Raw genomic sequence first — 20,707 nt, forward strand, 5'->3', positions numbered from 1 at the left:
CAAGGATTTATTGTATAATATAATACATCAACCAGTAAAACAACAATGCAATAGATTGCACACAAATTGATAAAAAATGACAAAACAATATGTATATATAAAGTCAACAACAACTAGATGCGCGTCCATACGACACTCTTGCCCTCCCAACACTTTCTGTCACTTACATGGTTTCATGACTAGGTGAAAAAGTTTTAAGGTATAAGCAACGTAAGTTTTTAAGAATTTTATGTGTACTTTTCACAAAGTCAAGGACCATAACTCTGCTCTGGCTGGTTGAAATCCCAAACAGAGCACAAGATGCACAAGTTCACATGCTACGTAACAATCCCTTGATGTTTTATGACTCTAGGTCAAACATTTCTTGAGATACATGGGACACAACCTTTTATGCCCTTAATGCATATTTTTAACTAAGTCAGCTCTCATAGCTCTGGTCTGACTGAATGTATTCTCAGAAAAAAAACAGGTGCACCATTTCACATGATGAATATCATTCCTATAACGTTTCATAATCCTGGATCAAATACTTTTTGAGGTACATGCGACACAATCTTTCGGGCCCTTTTTATACTTATTTCTGATTACTCTTCTCTGATTGTGTGAAATTCCAATTAATATATATCAGGTGCACAACTTTACATGATGACTGGGTCAAATATTTTTTGAGTTAAGCACGACACAAATTCGAACGGACAGACATGGGCACTTATACATGGGCAATAAGTGCCCTCCCAAAAGTTTTGGGGGCCACAAAAATGCAAAACAAACTTTCAACATTCCTGCCATTCAACAATTTCTTTCAACGGTTCAAACCATATAATGGTGGCATATATACTCTTTAATTGCTCTAGCTGACCTTTTAGATAATCCACCATACTTACTGTAGCATATTTAAACACAACAGATCTGCATGTGCATGTTTATCTCATAATAGCAATCCCCAAATGAAAATATGAATGAATTTGCCCAACATGTATATTCCCTTAATGTGTTAGCAGCAGATTTTTACCTTTCTTCTTTTTAACCCGTTATCTTCAATAACACGATCATTGTATCATCAAATTACAAACCTTTGCAGCGGTAAAGACGATATTACAAAAACATGAAATGACAGTTCGAAAACCCGTAACATGATACAACAGCACATCAACAAATTGTGATAGCACGAAATTAACACTGAGCAACTGCAGAATCGTGTTACTGTCTTGTCAACAGTGTGACATCAATATTGCACATTTGCATTGTTGTCATGCTGTTGCATGTTTTCATGTAATCGAAATCTCAAAATGTTATCGAAATCTCAAATCATGGTATCATGTACTAGTATTACACTGGGTTGTCGCGCTGTTGCATCATGTAACCATGATGTCGCATCAGATTGTCATGTTGTCGCATCATGTTATCATAATATCAAATTTTGGTTCCACATCTCATTTACATCGAAATAAAATTATAAGGTATGGAATCAAAATTTGCATACCTGCTGGAATCACAGAGTTACTGCAAAACCAAGTGTTAAGACCCTACTAGTCGCCTCTTGTGATCATACAAGGGTAAGGCAGTGGTTCCAATTCTTTTCATACACAGATCGTCCCAGAACCACATGGGGCACAAATCACGGTAGAAGGTACTTTCTATAAATCCAATAGATGTATACTTAAACATTCCATGACTTAGTGTGACAAAAGTTGTAGAACTGTGTGATCACTGACATAGTTTTTACAAGATAAGTGTATCAAAATTGTTCATTATTATAGTTACATCGAGTATATTTCTATATAAATAATCTCATCTAAATAAGGACAGCTACAATAAATGTTTGTGGTTGTTATTGCTGATTCTGTTATGTAAGTTACGAAATACTTGTCAATAAATGTTCCTTATAAAAAATTGTAAATATAGTTGCTTTTTTTACATTTACAAGAAAGACAAACATTTTAAAGTATACATATTATGTATCACATAACATTATTATGTAAGGGTTTGTTGGTTTTGCCTCCGCTAATCTCATTTAAGGAGACAAGTTGACTTTAACTACCAATAAAATGTAAGCAAATACAAATACCTGCTGTAATTCACCAAAGTCAGCAAAAAATTAAAGTATTTCGCAGAAACTTTACTGGGTATACATCCAGATGTAAAACTATCAAAATTTTATAAATAAACAACACTCGAACATCATAAATCTGTCTTATCTTTAGTTAACTGTATGAACACCAGATAAGATCACTCCAAACTGTTGCTGCTTGATTATAGAAGAAGGCTCAGTTTCAAAAATATTTTTGTGAAACAATTACTTTTTTAAAAATAAATTCTGTACAAATACATTTTCACTGTTTATAAATCAATAACTGCAAATGGAAGTGTCTACGACATTTTGAAAACTTTAACGTAAATCTACAAATATCAACTTTAAATTCAATTAAAATTGTTATATCGGAAATGTCAATGGATGAAACACATTTGGAAAACACGATCGCTACTTCATATCCTTATTTCTTACAATTGATAGCCACCATAGATACAACTACTTGGAACCTTCCTTTACAATTTGCATAAATCCTTCAAAATCATTATCAAGCTTTAACTTTTCTCTCAGGCCTTTTGGTATGGGTAAGCTTTCAATTGTCAGATCAATGTTTCTTGTGTGTGCTAAACATTGTCGTATCTTGTAGCGGCACTGTCGGAAAAGACTTATCTGCTCACAAACTTGATGTTTAAACCATTTTGCTCGCCAGTCGGGATAGTTCGGAAATGTTCCAGTCACCCATATATCTCGAGGATCTAACATAGCACCCGCAAGAATGAGGTAAGCTCGGATTTTTGCTTCAACTATAAAATAAAATATGATTTGTTATACGAGTTTTTTCTGTGAATTATTGAAATGATATGTTAATTTGTATTTTATAATTCTTACTGGTATAGAAGTGCTAAACTGGTTAAAACATTGCACACACATGGCATAAAAAGAACTGTGATTTTGCTTTAAATGTAAGATCAACTACCTTTCACTTGTGGATAACCTCTTTTGATTTCCTTTCGTGGCTTTGTTATTCACGAAAACATTGCATATGTTCAACCAGTGAAAGATATTTTGATCTAACACCGACAAAATTAATCACAACAGCTGCATCAGTTTGCAAATATATATCCATGCAATACATCAATAAAGAATTTTTGTCAACAAGTTCGATACACATATAAGTTTCTTAATACGAGAATTCAAAATCTTACATAAATCACGCATAAATCTGTTCTTACATTTCTTATATTACAACTGACATTCATAAGTAATTCGCACAAAAACTTATCTTAAAATTCAAATTATAAAAAAAATCAAATACAGCTGTTCGTAATAAAATACATGTATACATGTTCGAAGATCATTCCAAAACCAGTCAAAATACATTGTAATGGCAGACTAGGTTTGATAATTTTGTCTCCTGACCTGTTTCCTCTGGTCCTCAGGTGCTTTTTCTTGTTGCTCTGCTTTGTGCAACGCCATTGAGTGCGTACGTTGTTCTTTATGTTGGTTTTATTCTATATATGTTCACCCTATTTTTTTTTAAAACAAACTGTATGCTTATCCGTGGGTTCTGAGTCTGTACACAAGCGGTAATTAAATGTGCACAAAGCCACGCCCCCTAGCACTGGCTCAAGCGGAATTATAGTTACAATGAAGGTTCTCCATGATCCAAATGAACCAGAAAACACAACACGGGATCCAAGTACGGGGAGACTTTCTACAGTCTCTACAGATCGCTGTTGTGACTTGTAAAAAAATATCATAAAGATCTTTTCAGAAGCATAGAACTTAACCAAGCAAAGTAGAAACAGACTCGGTATGGCCGATTATGTTCACTAGAAGTATTATCCCCACCCCATCCCCCCACCGGCACTTCTATTACTGCAAAACTGAAATTTCTCCACGATCCCAAAGAACCATAAAATACCATATATTTTAATACTAGTATTAATCACACATTAATACTAGCATAAATCAAACAAAATTGTTCTTACATTTCTAATATGAGAAAGAAAATCTTAATTTCAAATACAAGAAAACTAAATACATCATAGTTAAAAATGTTCTTAAATTTCTTCTGCCAGACAGGACAATCTTGAATAAATATCAAAGTTCGTCTTACCTCCAAAAGTGTTACAAGCCATTTCATCTGAGGGATACTCTTTCGGATCAGCTCCGGCATTGATTAACATTTTCACACAGCTGAAACATTCATGATCTTCCAGGAAAAACCTCTGCTCTAAGTCATAAATAAGGTCCAGGAACTCTTCTGACGGAATAGACTTACTCCTTTCATAGAAATTGAAAGACGTAGCTAACGCAACTTTCTCCGGAAGATGACCTTCATGCAACGGAGCAATATTGTTGTAACAAGCAAGTTCAAGAAGAGTTTTACCATATAAATCATGCAAGTCTGCTCTTGCTCCATTTTCTATTAAGAACTGAGCCATTAAATTACTGCTAAAGAAAATACTGTGAAATAAAGGTGTCCATCCGTAATTATCGGTTATATTCACATCAATGCCTTTATCTATTAAAATCTGAGCTACATCTCGGTGTTGAAACTCGCATGCCCGGTGTAATACAGTTCTGCCACAGTCGTCTGCTGTTAACATGTCAGCAGAGTTTTCTAACAGGTACTTTACCATATCAACGTGTCCGTATCTAGCGGCAAAATGTAACGGTGTTGCTCCTCCTTTATCTGCTGCATTGATGTCACAATCTGACTTCTTACACCCTTCCAGAAACAGTTTTGCCAAGTCAACCTGACCCACTTTAGCAACAATATGTAATGGCCTTAAACCCCAAGGAGTAAAGTCTGCTAGATTAGGATCTGTACCTTTAGCTTTTAATAACGTTTCTATAATGCTGTACGAAACTTCATTTTGTTCTAATGCCTGAGTGAGAGGGGTTTTCACCAATATAATTGTTGCATTTGTGTTCACTCCTTTATCAATAAGTTCTTGTAGATGTCTAGTGTCTCCCCTCTCTATTGCGCCAACCATTAGAAACTGCAACTCTTTCTGATATCTTTTCTCTGAAAGTACATACAAAATATTAATAAAAAGTCCAAATATCATCTCTTTCAAAAAAAACGAAGTAAAATACTGAACTAGTTTTAAATGCAAAATGGCTAAAGTTCTAGCGTTCACACTAAAATCCACACGAAACCGAAAATATACAAAGATGATTATGATTTTTATAAATGTCCAAAAACATATGGCAATGTTGTTATATTTTGTGGTCATTTGGGATCATGGTGTCCATTCAACATGTTAATAGAGTTCCGCTCAAGCCAGTGCTAGGGCGCGTAAGATATAATTGCACATTTCATTACCTCTCATGAAGAGACTCAGTCAAACAGTCTGCTATTATACTTGGTTGCTTTCTTTGCTTCCAAAGGATCTTAATAGAGTTCCGCTTAAGCCAGTGCTAGGGCGCGTAAGAGATATTTGCACATTTCGTTACCTCTCATGAAGAGACTCGGTCAAACAGTCTGCTATTACACTTGGTTGCATTCTTTGCTTCCAAAGGATCTTAATAGAGTTCCGCTTAAGCCAGTGCTAGGGCGCGTAAGAGATATTTGCACATTTCGTTACCTCTCATGAAGAGACTCGGTCAAACAGTCTGCTATTATACTTGGTTGCATTCTTTGCTTCCAAAGGATCTTTGTACAGACTTTACTGAACAGATAATGCCTAGCTTTAGACTAATGTAATTTAATGTCTGCGTTAAGACTTTTTTAACCGCTGTGGTATAGGAATTTCATCAGATGACTGCCACAGAAAACACGAACAATACGCAATAACGTACCAAATTTACAACAGGCTAGACTTTGAAAGGATAAAAGAAGACCGTTTTTGTTTCCAAATTGTTACAGAACTGGAAAACAAATTCCAGGATAGGTAATTTACACTAGGTTTCCCAAAAATTAGCAGCTTTGTATTTTATTTTCAGGGTGCAACAGAAAAATCATTTTAAAATATTTGATCGATTCACACATAGTTTCGGTCATATAGCACATTTAGAAATTCCGAGGTACAGAAAAATCCCGCAGTTTCTTTTGGATGGTATTTAAATCAAAAGACAGGCATGCGGCTAGAACCATCGGTGGGCAATGCGCCTACTTGATAGATTCCTCACATCCAATGGTGATGTGTTTGTTTGTTTTGGGTTTAACGCCATTTTTCAACAGTATTTCATTCATGTAACGGCGGGCAGTTAACTTAATCAGTGTTTCTGTACAAACCTGTTCTCCGCAACTGCCAACCTTCCCACATGAATTATCAGAGGTGGAGGACGAATGATTTCAGACACAATGTCTTTTTTCAAATCGTCACGGAGAACATACGCCCCACCCGGGCCTCGATCCGTAGACCAACGCTCTCCCTACTGAGCTAAGCGGGCGGGCATGGTGGGTGGGAACTGATTCCAATATCGGTGGTGGTATAATAATAATAATCTCTCGGCCACATAAGACAGAAACGTATTCTTTAATTTTGTACCTGTAAATTCATCGTCTTCCAGGAGTTCAGGAGGTAGACTGTATGGTTTAGGTAGTGGAGGCACTGGCGGCGGTGGAGGTATTACACCTGACATAGTCCCTAACTGACAACCAACTCATCCAGACAACAACTTAACAAGCTGAGGATACCTATGATGATGAGCTTTATCTGTCAGAATACGCCACAGAGGTACTTGATCGTCTGAAAATTAAAAAAAAAACATGAAAATTTGTTAACTATGTAAACCGACACATTTATTACAAGATGGAATGAACTGGATCACATGAAAAACAGCAAGCGTCATTTTTTATCTTTCCTGATTTCTTTACGTTTCAAATCTCTTATTACCGTATAAGTGAATTAATTTTGCATCACAAAAAATTACAGATGGACAAAACAGGACATTTTGAGCGCTGTAATATCCGTAAGTACTGTAATATTATAACGCTGTGAAAACAGCATTTCGTTCGGGAGAATATTATGCATACAATAATCGTAATGCTTGTTGGCTATTCTATTTATCTCCGGTTATGTCAAATTAGTGGGCTTTCATCATAGACATCAGTTGCATAAACTTCTGTAAGACCTTTTGACACGGTGAACAAAATCCAACATTTTAAAAATATGACCATCCAGTCTTATGTAAATTCTCAGTGTCAGACACTGTCTTCTCCCAAACATACCGTAAGTGAAGTACTTAAAAACTATGAACAAATAACTTTAACTCTCATGGCATTAGCCGGGGAACTTGCAGTAATTGTTTGATCCTCAAAATCCGTGCTGGATTTCTTTTCATAACTTGCCCTTTATTTTGCAAGATTCAGATTACATCAACAGAATGTCTCCTGAGGTTGTAGCAGGATACTTGTGAATATTCAAGACATTGTATCTATGAAAATTATATCTAAATTTTATTACCCTGTATAAAGCTTAAGTCAATGACAAAATTTGAAAGAAACATTTTTTTTTGCAATTTAATTCAATTTTTACAACAATTTTTAAGTTTTATAACAATCCATCAACAAATGAGATACAGCTAAACTAAAATGTTTGCAAGTTTTGTCAACTGAAACGAAAAAACCCTATCGTTTTAAACGTTAAATTCCGGCGGATTTTTACTTTTTTGGTGCATCAACACAATACAGCTTATAAGGAGCAAACAAAAACTAAAAATTAGGTCTTTTTTGGTGCATCAACACAATACAGTTATAAGGCGCAAAAAAGAACTAAAAATTAGGTTTCCCATTAAAATGTGAGGTATGTAATCAAACTTTTATGCCTGTTGGAATCAGAGAGACACCAAAAAACCAAGCGTTCAGACCCCTCCATCATATACATTTTAATACATATCAACAAAAAGCCTTAAATGTGCTAGCCGCCGGTTTCTACCTTCATTCTTGTTAATCCATTGTCATTTTCATCATCTCTCATTGCAACATAAACGCTTCCTACAAATAACTTAATAACATCAAGTTGTAACATTATCATTCATTACTATTATTATACAACTACATGTCAGTATAGTTGGGCACTGTGCTCACTGCTACAAGCACACACCGTCGTTTATATGACTGAAAAATTGTTGAAAAAGACGTTAAATCCGAACACACACACACATGTCAGTATAAATAAATTTCATCTAAATAAAGACAGCTTACAGTTCATTTTTGTATTAACTTTTTTGTGAAAATGATGTATATAAGTTATGTGATACTAGTCAATGTATATTCTTTACCAAATTGTGTGAAAAAAAGTGCAATTATTTACAAGAAATAAGACTTAAAAGTATACATAACTCGTACAGATCATTCTTTTGCTTCCGCATTTTTTATTAAAGGAAATCAAAACCCTATGCCAAATGACTTGAAGTGAAAATCACCTTACCAATAAAAATGTAAATAAGACTGCATACCACTAAACAAGCAGAACTAGAAGCTCTTACGGGGCATGCCTCCAACGGTACACTATCTTTTTTTTTAAATAGACTGCAAACATCTACAATATCCACAAGAGCTGTCTTCTAATGACAGCTTGCTCGACTATTTGAAGCTTTTCCATCTAATACTAACTTACATACAAAAGCTTTAGCCAATGTTCTAAGTTGAAAAAGGTATATAATTTTGCAAAAACGTAAGCCAGAGCTATAACACTTGCCACATCAGGGAAAACCGTGATGCCATAGAATCTAAAAACACTTGGTGAAGTAATTCTTGAGAAACTTGCTTACATGCAAAATTGTCACAATTTTTTTAATGTTAAAAAGGGCATAATTTTGATAAAATCAAAGCTAGAGTTATGTAACTTGACCGCGATGGTCAACTCATGGTTGTGCTTCTGTGAAGTTTGTAAGCTTAGTAGTTTAAAACAAGAGGACCATCATGGTCATGAATCGCTTACCTGTTCCCACATGACCCAGTTTTGAGTATGACGTCGTTTTTTTATTATTTGACATAGTGACCTAGTTTTTGAGCTCATGTGACCCAGTTTTGAAATTGACCTAGATATTTTCAAGATAAAAATTCTGACTAATTTTCATGAAGATCTATTGAAAAATATGGTCTCTAGAGAGGTCACAAGGTTTTTCTATTATTTGACCTATTGACCTAGTTTTCGAAGGTACGTGACCCTGTTTTGAACTTTACCTAGATATCATGAAGGTGAACATTCTCACTAATTTTCATGAAGATCTCATGAAAAATATGGCCTCTAGAGAGGTCACAAGGTTTTTCTATTTTTATACCTATCGCCTAGTTTTTGACCCCACGTGACTCAGTTTCGAAACTGACCTAGATATCATCAAGGTGAACATTCAGATTAATTTTCATGAAGATCCATTGAAAAATATGGCCTCTAGAGTAGTCAAAATATTTTTCTAATTTTAGACCTACTGACCTAGTTTTTGACCGCAGTTGACCCAGTTTCAAAACTGACCTAGATATCATCAAGATGAACATTCAGACAAACTTTCATACAGATCCCATGACCTACTGACCTAGCTTTTGAAGGCACGTGACCCACTTTCAAACTTGACCTAGATATCATCAAGGTGAACATTCTGACCAATTCTCATGAAGATCCATTCAAGGGTATGGCCTCTAGAGAGGTCACAAGGTTTTTCTATTTTAAGATCTACTGACCTAGTTTTTGATCGCACATGACCCTGTTTCGAACTTGACCTAGATATCATCAAGATGAACATTCAGACCAACTTTCATACAGATCCCATGAAAATTATGGCCTCTAGAGAGATCACAAGGTTTTTCTATTATATGACCTACTGACCTAGCTTTTGAAGGCACGTGACCCACTTTCGAACTTGACCTAGATATCATCAAGATGAACATTCTGACCAATTTTCATGAAGATCTCATGAAATATATGGCCTCTAGAGAGGTCATAAGGTTTTTCTATTTTTAGACCTACTGACCTAATTTTTGACCGCACGTGACCCAGTTTCGAACTTGACCTAGATATCATCAAGGTGAACATTCTGACAAATTTTTACGAAGATCCATTCACAAGTATGGCCTCTAGAGAGGTCACAAGGTTTTTCTATTTTTACACCTACTGACCTAGTTTTTGACCGCACGTGACCCAGTTTCGAACTTGACCTAGATATCATCAAGATGAACATTCAGACGAACTTTCATACAGATCCCATGAAAAATATGGCCTCTAGAGAGGTCACAAGGTTTTTCTATTATTTGACCTACTGACCTTGTTTTTGATGCCACGTGACCCAGTTTCGAACTTGACCTAGATATCATCAAGATGAACATTCTGACTAATTTTCATGAAGATCTTGTGAAATATATGGCCTCTAGAGAGGTCACAAGGTTTTTCTATTTCTAGACCTACTGACCTAGTTTTTGACCGCACGTGACCCAGTATCGAACTTGACCTAGATATCATCAAGGGGAACATTCTGACCAATTTTCATAAAGATCCCATGAAAAATGTGACGTCTAGAGTGGTCACAAGCAAAAGTTTACGCACGCTCGCACGAACGGACTGACGGACGGACGACGGACGCTGCGCGATCACAAAGTGACAAGGTGAGCTAAAAAACAAGCTTATAAGCACAACTTTTGTGACACCAACGCCGACGAAATGGTGACTATATAAAACATTTCAAATAGCCCAGCAGAAAATCGACAGTCAATTTTATCTTTAGTTTGACTTTAAACAAGAGCTGTCAGATGACAGCGCTCGACTATTCGAAAAACTGATTGAAGAATGGGGTCAAAATATTACCATAGATTTTCAGAAAAAAGAAAAAATGGATTAAACACAAAAATGTTCCTGTACTTGTGAATTTTGATTAGTCTTCCACTAAATGGCAATGTGTGACCATGATGGCAAGTATGTTTGATATATGTTAGGCAAAATATGGACTTGTATGAAAAATTTAAGAAATTTCCAAGTCCAAAAGGGACTATAATTCAGTCAAAATAGTTGACAGAGTTATGTACTCTCGCCTAAAAATGGAAATCATGTTGATAAACTAGTGTTAAAAGTTTCAAAGACACAGATCTAATAGTTTTGAAAAAAAACGCTGACTTGTTAGAAAACCTGAACAAATTTCAAAGTTCAAAAAGGGCCATAATTCAGCCAAAATAGTTGTCAGAGTTATGTACTCTTGCCTACAGATGGAAATCATGATGATAAACTAGAAAATGCTTTTGTAAAAAAGCGCATGTCTCCCCCAATGCAAAGTCCTATAGGCAAGAAGTCAATAGGGGTCAGGAGCGAAAGTCAAAGAGACACTGATGGTTGGCTGCAATAGGGATCATCTACTTGGCATGTCCAGTCATCCCGCTAAATTTCAACACTCTTGGCCTAGTGGTTCTCAAGTCACTGTTCAGGCTCCTGTGACCGTGACCTTTGATCAAATGACCTCAAAATAAATAGGGGTCATCTACTCTGCATGTCCAATCATCCTATTAAGTTTCAACAATGTAGGTCAAGTGGTTCTCAAGTTATTTCCAAAAAATGATTTTACATGAACAGGCCACTGTGACCTTGACCTTTAATAGACTGACCCCAAAATCAATAGGGGTCATCTACTCTGCATGTTCAATCATCCTATGAAGTTTCAACATTCTGGGTCAAGTGGTTCTCAAGTTATTGATTGGAAATGGTTATCAATGTTCAAGCCCCTGTGACCTTGACCTTTAACGGAGTGACCCCAAAAACAATAGGGGTCATTTATTCTGCATGAACAATCATCCTATGAAGTTTCAACATTCTGGGTCGAGAGGTTCTCAAGTTATTGATTGGAAATGGTTTTCCATGTTCAGGCCCCTGTGGCCTTGACCTTTAACAGAGTGACCCTGAAATCGTTAGGGGTCATCTACTCTGCATGACCAATCATCCTATGAAGTTTCATCATTCTGGGTCAAGTGGTTCTCAAGTTATTGACCGGAAATGGTTTTCAATGTTCTGGCCCCTGTGACCTTGACCTTTGACGGAGTGATCCCAAAATTGTTAGGGGTCATCTACTCTGCATGACCAATCATCCTATGAAGTTTCAACATTCTGGGTCAAGTGGTTCTCTAGTTATTGATCGGAAATGGTTTTCAATGTTCAGGCCCCTGTGACCTTGACCTTTGACGGAGTGACCCCAATACCAATAGGGGTCATCTACTCTTCATGACCAATCATCCTATGAAGTTTCAACATTCTGGGTCAAGTGGTTCTCTAGTTATTGATCCGAAATGGTTTTCAATGTTCAGGCCCCTGTGACCTTGACCTTTGATGGAGTGACCCCAAAAACAATAGGGGTCGTCTACTCCAGCAGCCCTACAACCCTATGAAGTTTGAAGGTTTTAGGTCAAATGGTTCTCCAGTTATTGCTCGGAAATGAAGTGTGACGTACGTACGGACGGACGGACGGACAGGGCAAAACCAATATGTCTCCTGGGGGAGACATAATAAGTGTTTAAAGTTTAAAAGACGTATTTCAAAATTTCCAAGTCCAAAAAGGACTATAATTCAGTCAAAATAGTTGACAGAGTTATGTACTCTCGCCTAAAAATGGAAATCATGTTGATAAACTAGTGTTAAAAGTTTCAAAGACACAGATCTAATAGTTTTGAAAAAAAACGCTGACTTGTTAGAAAACCTGAACAAATTTCAAAGTTCAAAAAGGGCCATAATTCAGCCAAAATAGTTGTCAGAGTTATGTACTCTTGCCTACAGATGGAAATCATGATGATAAACTAGAAAATGCTTTTGTAAAAAAGCGCATGTCTCCCCCAATGCAAAGTCCTATAGGCAAGAAGTCAATAGGGGTCAGGAGCGAAAGTCAACGAGACACTGATGGTTGGCTGCAATAGGGATCATCTACTTGGCATGTCCAGTCATCCCGCTAAATTTCAACACTCTTGGCCTAGTGGTTCTCAAGTCACTGTTCAGGCTCCTGTGACCGTGACCTTTGATCAAATGACCTCAAAATAAATAGGGGTCATCTACTCTGCATGTCCAATCATCCTATAAAGTTTCAACATTATAGGTCAAGTGGTTCTCAAGTTATTTCCAAAAAATGATTTTACATGAACAGGCCACTGTGACCTTGACCTTTAATAGACTGACCCCAAAATCAATAGGGGTCATCTACTCTGCATGTTCAATCATCCTATGAAGTTTCAACATTCTGGGTCAAGTGGTTCTCAAGTTATTGACTGGAAATGGTTATCAATGTTCAGGCCCCTGTGACCTTGACCTTTAACGGAGTGACCCCAAAAACAATAGGGGTCATTTATTCTGCATGAACAATCATCCTATGAAGTTTCAACATTCTGGGTCGAGAGGTTCTCAAGTTATTGATTGGAAATGGTTTTCCATGTTCAGGCCCCTGTGGCCTTGACCTTTAACAGAGTGACCCTGAAATCGTTAGGGGTCATCTACTCTGCATGACCAATCATCCTATGAAGTTTCATCATTCTGGGTCAAGTGGTTCTCAAGTTATTGACCGGAAATGGTTTTCAATGTTCTGGCCCCTGTGACCTTGACCTTTGACGGAGTGATCCCAAAATTGTTAGGGGTCATCTACTCTGCATGACCAATCATCCTATGAAGTTTTAACATTCTGGGTCAAGTGGTTCTCTAGTTATTGATCGGAAATGGTTTTCAATGTTCAGGCCCCTGTGACCTTGACCTTTGACGGAGTGACCCCAAAACCAATAGGGGTCATCTACTCTTCATGACCAATCATCCTATGAAGTTTCAACATTCTGGGTCAAGTGGTTCTCTAGTTATTGATCCGAAATGGTTTTCAATGTTCAGGCCCCTGTGACCTTGACCTTTGATGGAGTGACCCCAAAAACAATAGGGGTCGTCTACTCCAGCAGCCCTACAACCCTATGAAGTTTGAAGGTTTTAGGTCAAATGGTTCTCCAGTTATTGCTCGGAAATGAAGTGTGACGTACGGACGGACGGACGGACAGGGCAAAAACAATATGTCTCCTGGGGGAGACATAATAAGTGTTTAAAGTTTAAAAGACGTATTTCAAATAATTTTGACAAAACGTGGACATGTACGAAAACAGAACCAATTTCCAAATCCAAAAAGGGTCATAATTCAGCCAAAATAGATGACAGAGTTATGTACTCTTGTCTACTGATAGATACTATTATAATGAACAAGTTATAAAAGTTTCAAAGCCATATGTCAAACACTATACACAAAATATGAACTGGTACGAAAAACTTAACCAAGATTTCTAAGTCAAAAGGGGCCATAATTCAGTCAAAATGCTTGACAGAGTTATGTACTCTTGCCTACAACTGGACATGGTGATGTTAAACAAGTGTTGAAAGTTTCAAAGCTTTATCTCAAAAGACTTTGTCAAAAAGTGGACTGGTACAAAAAACTTAACCAGGGTGTGACGCCGACGCCGACACCGACACCGACGCCGTGGTGAGTAGGATAGCTCTATTTATTCTTCGAGTAGTCGAGCTAAAAATTTAGCTGTTTCTTGCCTGATTGTATCAGTAGACAGTTTTCTTTCCAAACTATTTTAAAGAATGAATAACAAAATTCTACATAAAAGCCACTGAACAACTGTATCTATACTTTGACTTACAATTACTAGTGAATGAAAGTTCAAATGAGGCTGTTAAACAGCAATGTCAATAGATGGAACACATCTGACAACATGATCTCTTATTCAAATGTCTTTTCATTTTAACACAATTACTGACGCCCTTCTTTGACAATCTGCATAAATCCTTCAAAATCATTGTCCAGTTTTAACTTTTCTTTCAGACCTTTAGGTATGGGTAAGTTTTCAATTGCTAGATCAATGTTTCTTGTGTGGGCTAAATAACGTCGTATCTTGTAGCGGCACTGTCGGAAGAGACTTATTTGCTCACAAATCTGATGTTTAAACCATTTTGCACGCCAGTCAGGATTCTTTGAAAATGTTCCAGTCACCCAGATATCGTCAGGATCTAACATAGCGCCCGCAAGAAGTAGGTAAGCTCGGATTTTTGCTTGAACTGTAAAATAAAACATATTTTATCTAACTGTTCATAGACAGCTGAATAGATCAAGAGGATGATGGATCACAGATAGAAACATTATGTTAAACAGATCAAGAGGATGGTACATAAACACAGCAAAGACTTTTGAAACAAGAGCTGCTTGTAAAACACACACACCCCTCCCACAATGCTGACTCAACAATCCTACGGAGACTGACAGCCAAAGCATTCTTTGACGTTCCGTATGGTTTTTAAATTTTATGTTAAAAACAGATAAAGAATCTGTCCAAATAGATAATACGCATAATTAAATGGTTAGAACAAGAGCTGTCTCCATAGGATGACACATGCCCCCGATGGCACTTTGAATGAATATATAGTTATGGCCGATGTTAGAGTTTAGGACCTTTGACCTACGGAACTGGGTCTTGCGCGCGACACGTCGTCTTACTGTGTCACACATTCATGCGTAGATATTTTAAAATCCATGCATGAATGACAAAGATATGGACCGGACACGCCTATCAATGCACTATCATGAAAAATGACCTTTAACGTCTAAGTGTGACCTTGACCTTTAAGCTACGGACCGGGGTCTTGTGCGCGACACGTCGTCTTACTGTGGTACACATTCATGCCAAGTTATTTGAAAATCCATCCATCGATGACAAAGATATGGACCGGACACGCCCATCAATGCACTATCCTTTAACGTCTAAGTGTGACCTTGACCTTTGAGCTACGGACCCGGGTCTTGCGCGCGACACGTCGTCTTACTGTGGTACACATTCATGCAAAGTTACTTGAAAATCCATCCATCGATGACAAAGATATGGACCGGACACGCCCATCAATGCACTATCCTTTAATGTCTAAGTGTGACCTTGACCTTTGAGCTACGGACCTGGGTCTTGCGCGCGACACGTTGTCTTACTGTGGTACACATTCATGCCAAGTTATTTGAAAATCCATCCATCGATGACAAAGATATGGACCGGACACGAAAATTGCGGACAGACTGACAGACAGACTGACAGACCGACGGACCGACAGACGGTTCAAAAACTATATGCCTCCCTTCGGGGACATAAAAACACTCCATAAACTCTATACAGTTTAACAAGAGATCACAGACTGATCTTGGCGCCCACCATTTAGCCATTTTTGAATGTTCCAAATTTCAAGACTAGCTCAAGGTCAAAATTAAGGTCAAAGTTCCTTTCAGTACACAAAACTGTTTATGTGGTACATGCATGTGGTCCATATTTGAAAGCTGTAGCTTGAGAAATGTAAACGTAGGTCACTAGATCAATTTCAAGGTCAAAGTTCATTTTGATACATAAAACTATGCATGTGCTTCAAATTTGAAGGTTGTATCTTGAGAAATGCGAAAGTAGATACTAGTACTAGGTAGAAATCAAGGTCAAATTTCAATTCAGAACACTTTATGCAAGAGGTCCAAATTTGAAGCATGAAGCTTCAGAAATGTGAAAGTAGGTCATTAGGTCAATCTCAAGGTCAAGATTTATTTCGGTAAAGAAAATTATGCATGTGGTCCAAATTTGAAGGCTGTAGCTTGAGAAATGTAAAGGTAGGTCACTAGGTCAAAATCAAGGTCAAATTTCATTTCGGAACACGAAACTATGCACGTAGTCCAAATCTGAAGCCTGTACCTTCAAAAATGTGAAAGTAGGTCACTAGGTCAATGTCAAGGTCAAAGTTTGTTCGGTACACAAACCTATGCATGTGGTCCAAATTTGAAGGTTGTAGCTACAGAAATGTGAAAGTAGGTCACTAGGTCAAGATCAAGGTCAACTCATGTCAAGGCTCATCTTGCCACTCAAAACTATACATGTGGTCCAAATTTGAATGTTGTAGGTTATGGACATGAAGATTCTAGAAAAAATTCCCTATATAAGTCTATATGAAACATGTGACACCCCGTGCGGGGCCATATTTTACCCTAGGGGGATAATTTGAATAAACTTGGTAGAGAACCACTAGACTATGCTACATTACATATCGAGGGCTTGGTGCAAAACTATTGTAAGTGTATATAAATAAAGAACAAGATACAATATTTTGCGCCAAGCCCTCGATATATCAAAGCCCTGGTCTTTGTAGTTTAGACAAGAAGATTTTCAAAGCTTTTCCCTATGTAAGTCTATGTAAACCATGTGACCCCTAGGGCGGGGCCATGTTTGACCCTAGGAGAATAATTTGAATAATCTTAGTAGAGGATCACTAGATGATGTCATATACAAAATATCAAAGCCCTAGGCCCTGTGGTTTTGGACAAGACGTTTTTCAAAGTTTTTCCCTATATAATAAACCATGTGACCTCCGGGGCGGGGCCATATTTGACCCCTGGGAAATAATTTGAACAATCTAAGTAGAGAACCACTGGATGATGCTACATACCAAATATCAAAGCCCTAGGCCTTGTGATTTTGGACAAGAAGATTTTCAAAGTTTTTCTCTATATAAATATATGAAAATTATAAAAATAAACAAAGGGCCATAACTCACTCAAAAATTGTTGAACCAGTCTGATTTTCAGGGGGACACAACTAGGGTAAAATACATCATTCTGACAAAGTTTGGTCAAAATCCCCCCAGTAGTTTCTGAGGAGATGTGATAACGAGAAACTGCTAACGGACGGACGGACCACGGACGCAGAGTGATTTGAATAGCCAACTATATGATGATGGTGGGAAAAAAATATACCAAGCAAATGCCATTTTTTAAACATTACTATTAACGGTCTAATACCTTAAACACAACAAATAATTTATTTTATGTTCATAACAAAATATGTTGCAGCACATTTTAAACAAAAGTATAATGACTCTTGAATCATTCAGCAGCAACCGTTATCAGTCTTGATATCACTGTGACCTTGACCTTTGACCTACTGACCCCTAAAACAAAAGCAGTCACCTACTGACCATAGGATATCCTCTTATAAAGTTTGACAACTGCAAACCAAATTGTTAATTAGTTAATGGGTGTAAATTGCTTTCATTCTGGAGGACAGTACGATATTGTCCATCCACTTACTGACTGCCAAAACAATAATGGTCATCTACTGACCATATGCACTTATCCTATGAAGTTTGAGCACGGGGAGACCATGCATACTAAAGAAAGACAGTGGAAACTGTCAAATTTTTCAATTTTAAAAATTTCACAGGCGTTTACTCCACAGTCACTTCGCCAATCTGAATGGTTATAAAACTTGGCCGAAATATTGTAAAAATTGTGACCTAGACTCCTATTAAGTGTGCTGATCACTTCTTAAGTTAGAGAGCGGACACTGTCATTTTTGCAATTTTGATCAAATAAAGGGCCATGTATATACCTTCAAAGCAATGACCCAGCTGGTTATCAATCTTGACCGAGATATTATGCTCATAAACATTGTGACCAAGTTTGGTGAACATCAGATAAAAATTGCTGAAGTTAGATAGCAGACAACTGTTGTTGACACCTCTTGCCACATGCCCACCTTCCACAGTTTGAAGGTAAAACTGTGCATGTTGTGGCTTATTTATAGGACTAATCACTTATACTACAAAATCTATAAGAATACCCTTTGGAAGCATGGAATACAACCGATTTGAATAATAGCAGACTCGGTTGACTGTCTGTTCATGTGAAGTAATGGAAACTGCAGCTCCTCTCAAGCCCCCTAACACCTTAAGTGGAATTCTATACCATAGATACTGAACAAACTTCAGAAAAAAAATGTTTCATAAGTTAGAAATGAATTTTTTAACAAAAATCACAAATCAGACTGCTGTTACAATCTCTTATGCTAGAAATGAATGTCTTGCATACTAGTAAATAACAAAGTCGATCTTACTTCGAAATGTATCAGAGGCAATTTCATCTGTGGAATAGTCTTTCGGATCAGCCCCTGCATTGATTAACGTCTTCATACTTTGGAAACATGCATGATCTTCCAGGAAAAACCTCTGCTGTAGATCACTAATAAGGTCTAGCAACTCTTCTGATGGAATAGACCGACTCCTTTCGTAGAAATTGAAAGACGTAGCTAATGCAACTTTCACCGGAAGATTGTCTTCATGCAACAGTGAGACCTTATTGTAGCCAACCAGCTCCAAGAGAGTTTTCCCATAGAAGTCATGCAAATCCACTCTTGCACCATTTTCTAATAAAAACTCAACCACTGAGTTATTGTTGAAGAAAACACTGTGAAATAAAGGTGTCCATCCATAGTTGTCGGTTATATTCACATCAATACCTTTATCTATCAAAGTCTGAGCTATATCTCGATGCTGAAATTCGCATGCCCGGTGCAACGCAGTTCTGCCACAGTTGTCTGCTCTCAGCATGTCAGCAGAATTTTCTAACAGATAATTTACCATATCATCATGTCCGTACCTTGCAGCAAAATGTAACGGTGTTGCTCCTCCTTTATCCGTTGCATTGATATCACAATCTGATTTCTTACACCCTTCCAAAAACAGTTTGGCCAGTTCAACTCGACCCACTTTTGCAACAATATGTAATGGCCTTAAACCCAGTGGCGTAAAGTCTGCTAGATTTGGGTCAGTACCTTTAGCTTTTAATAAAGTTTCTATAATACCGTACGAAACTTCATTCTGTTCCAACGCCTGAGTCAGAGGGGTTTTCACCAATATAATTTTTGCATTGGTGTCAACACGTTTATCAACAAGTTCTTTTAGCTGCCGAACGTTGGCCCTCTCTATTGCACCAACCATTAGAAACTGCAGCTCTTTCTGAGTCTTCTTCTCTAAAATAAAACAGGCAGGCAACTTACACATTATTTGTCAATATCTTAACAGTTTGTCAATGAATTTCAAAACTGTAAAATATGGTTCAATATCATTTAATATTGATTTTTTTCACATTACAAGTATATCAAATACTAGTACGGCCCAAATTTCCAAGAATGATTTCTGAAATTTACTGTAAAGCCATAAATGAGTCATCTAGAGAGTGACCGAACCATAATTTTATCTTGAGAAAAGTACACTAATAATAAGGAAACACTATCCATTGTAACTGAGTGGGTCATCACTACCAAAAACACTTTGTTAGAATGTTGCTTTCCTATGAAAATGGTTTCCTTTGAAGGTAGATATGTATATGCTCTTTAAAGACATAACCATGCATTGTTAAAGGTGGTCAATCAAATTTGAGCAACATTTTATGACATTTTTCACTTTCATATATTGTTAGAAATTTATTTAAGGAACAAAAACTGACCAAGTACATATTGTTAGATCCTTATTTTAAATGTATATAATTTTGTTACTTTTTAATGAGTTCGAATCCAGTATCTGCATTAGTTTTGGAGATAGTAACTTGCATGCAAACTTTAACAAGGAGTTTCTAAGTCCAAAAGGGGCATAATTTGGCCAAAATAAATGTCAGAGTTATGGGACTTGATGCTATCACATAGTTTTAGAACCCTGCACACAAGCGAAGTTTCAATTCAGTATCTGCATTAAGCTGAAGATAGTGACTTGCATGCAAAATGTTAACAAGGATTTTCCAAGTCCAAAAGAGAACATAATTTGGCCAAATACATGTCAGAGTTACAGGACTTGATCATGTGAGGTTGGTTATTGGCATATAAACTACTTTGACAAAGGAGATGAGACATTTTTTTATATCTGAGGTTGTGCAAGTATG

General features: G+C 37.0%; 2 protein-coding genes across 2 annotated transcripts in view; both read right to left on the reverse strand.

Annotated features, from left to right (window-relative positions):
• LOC123541119 (poly [ADP-ribose] polymerase tankyrase-2-like) overlaps positions 1-20,707 on the reverse strand; it is a 25,841-nt gene continuing 5,134 nt past the window's right edge. Inside the window, exons 2-4 of the mRNA XM_045326519.2 lie at positions 6,535-6,735; positions 4,152-5,066; positions 1-2,835 (exon numbers count right to left, since the gene is read on the reverse strand). Of these exons, the coding sequence (XP_045182454.2) occupies positions 2,531-2,835; positions 4,152-5,066; positions 6,535-6,628 (1,314 nt within the window). The 5' untranslated portion in view covers positions 6,629-6,735 and the 3' untranslated portion in view covers positions 1-2,530. The remainder of the gene's footprint in view (positions 2,836-4,151; positions 5,067-6,534; positions 6,736-20,707) is intronic.
• LOC128545853 (poly [ADP-ribose] polymerase tankyrase-like) overlaps positions 10,597-20,707 on the reverse strand; it is a 15,251-nt gene continuing 5,140 nt past the window's right edge. Inside the window, exons 4-5 of the mRNA XM_053526455.1 lie at positions 18,888-19,802; positions 10,597-15,036 (exon numbers count right to left, since the gene is read on the reverse strand). Of these exons, the coding sequence (XP_053382430.1) occupies positions 14,732-15,036; positions 18,888-19,802 (1,220 nt within the window). The 3' untranslated portion in view covers positions 10,597-14,731. The remainder of the gene's footprint in view (positions 15,037-18,887; positions 19,803-20,707) is intronic.

The sequence above is a fragment of the Mercenaria mercenaria genome, chromosome 16 (assembly GCF_021730395.1).
Source record: "Mercenaria mercenaria strain notata chromosome 16, MADL_Memer_1, whole genome shotgun sequence".
Taxonomy (NCBI): domain Eukaryota; kingdom Metazoa; phylum Mollusca; class Bivalvia; order Venerida; family Veneridae; genus Mercenaria; species Mercenaria mercenaria.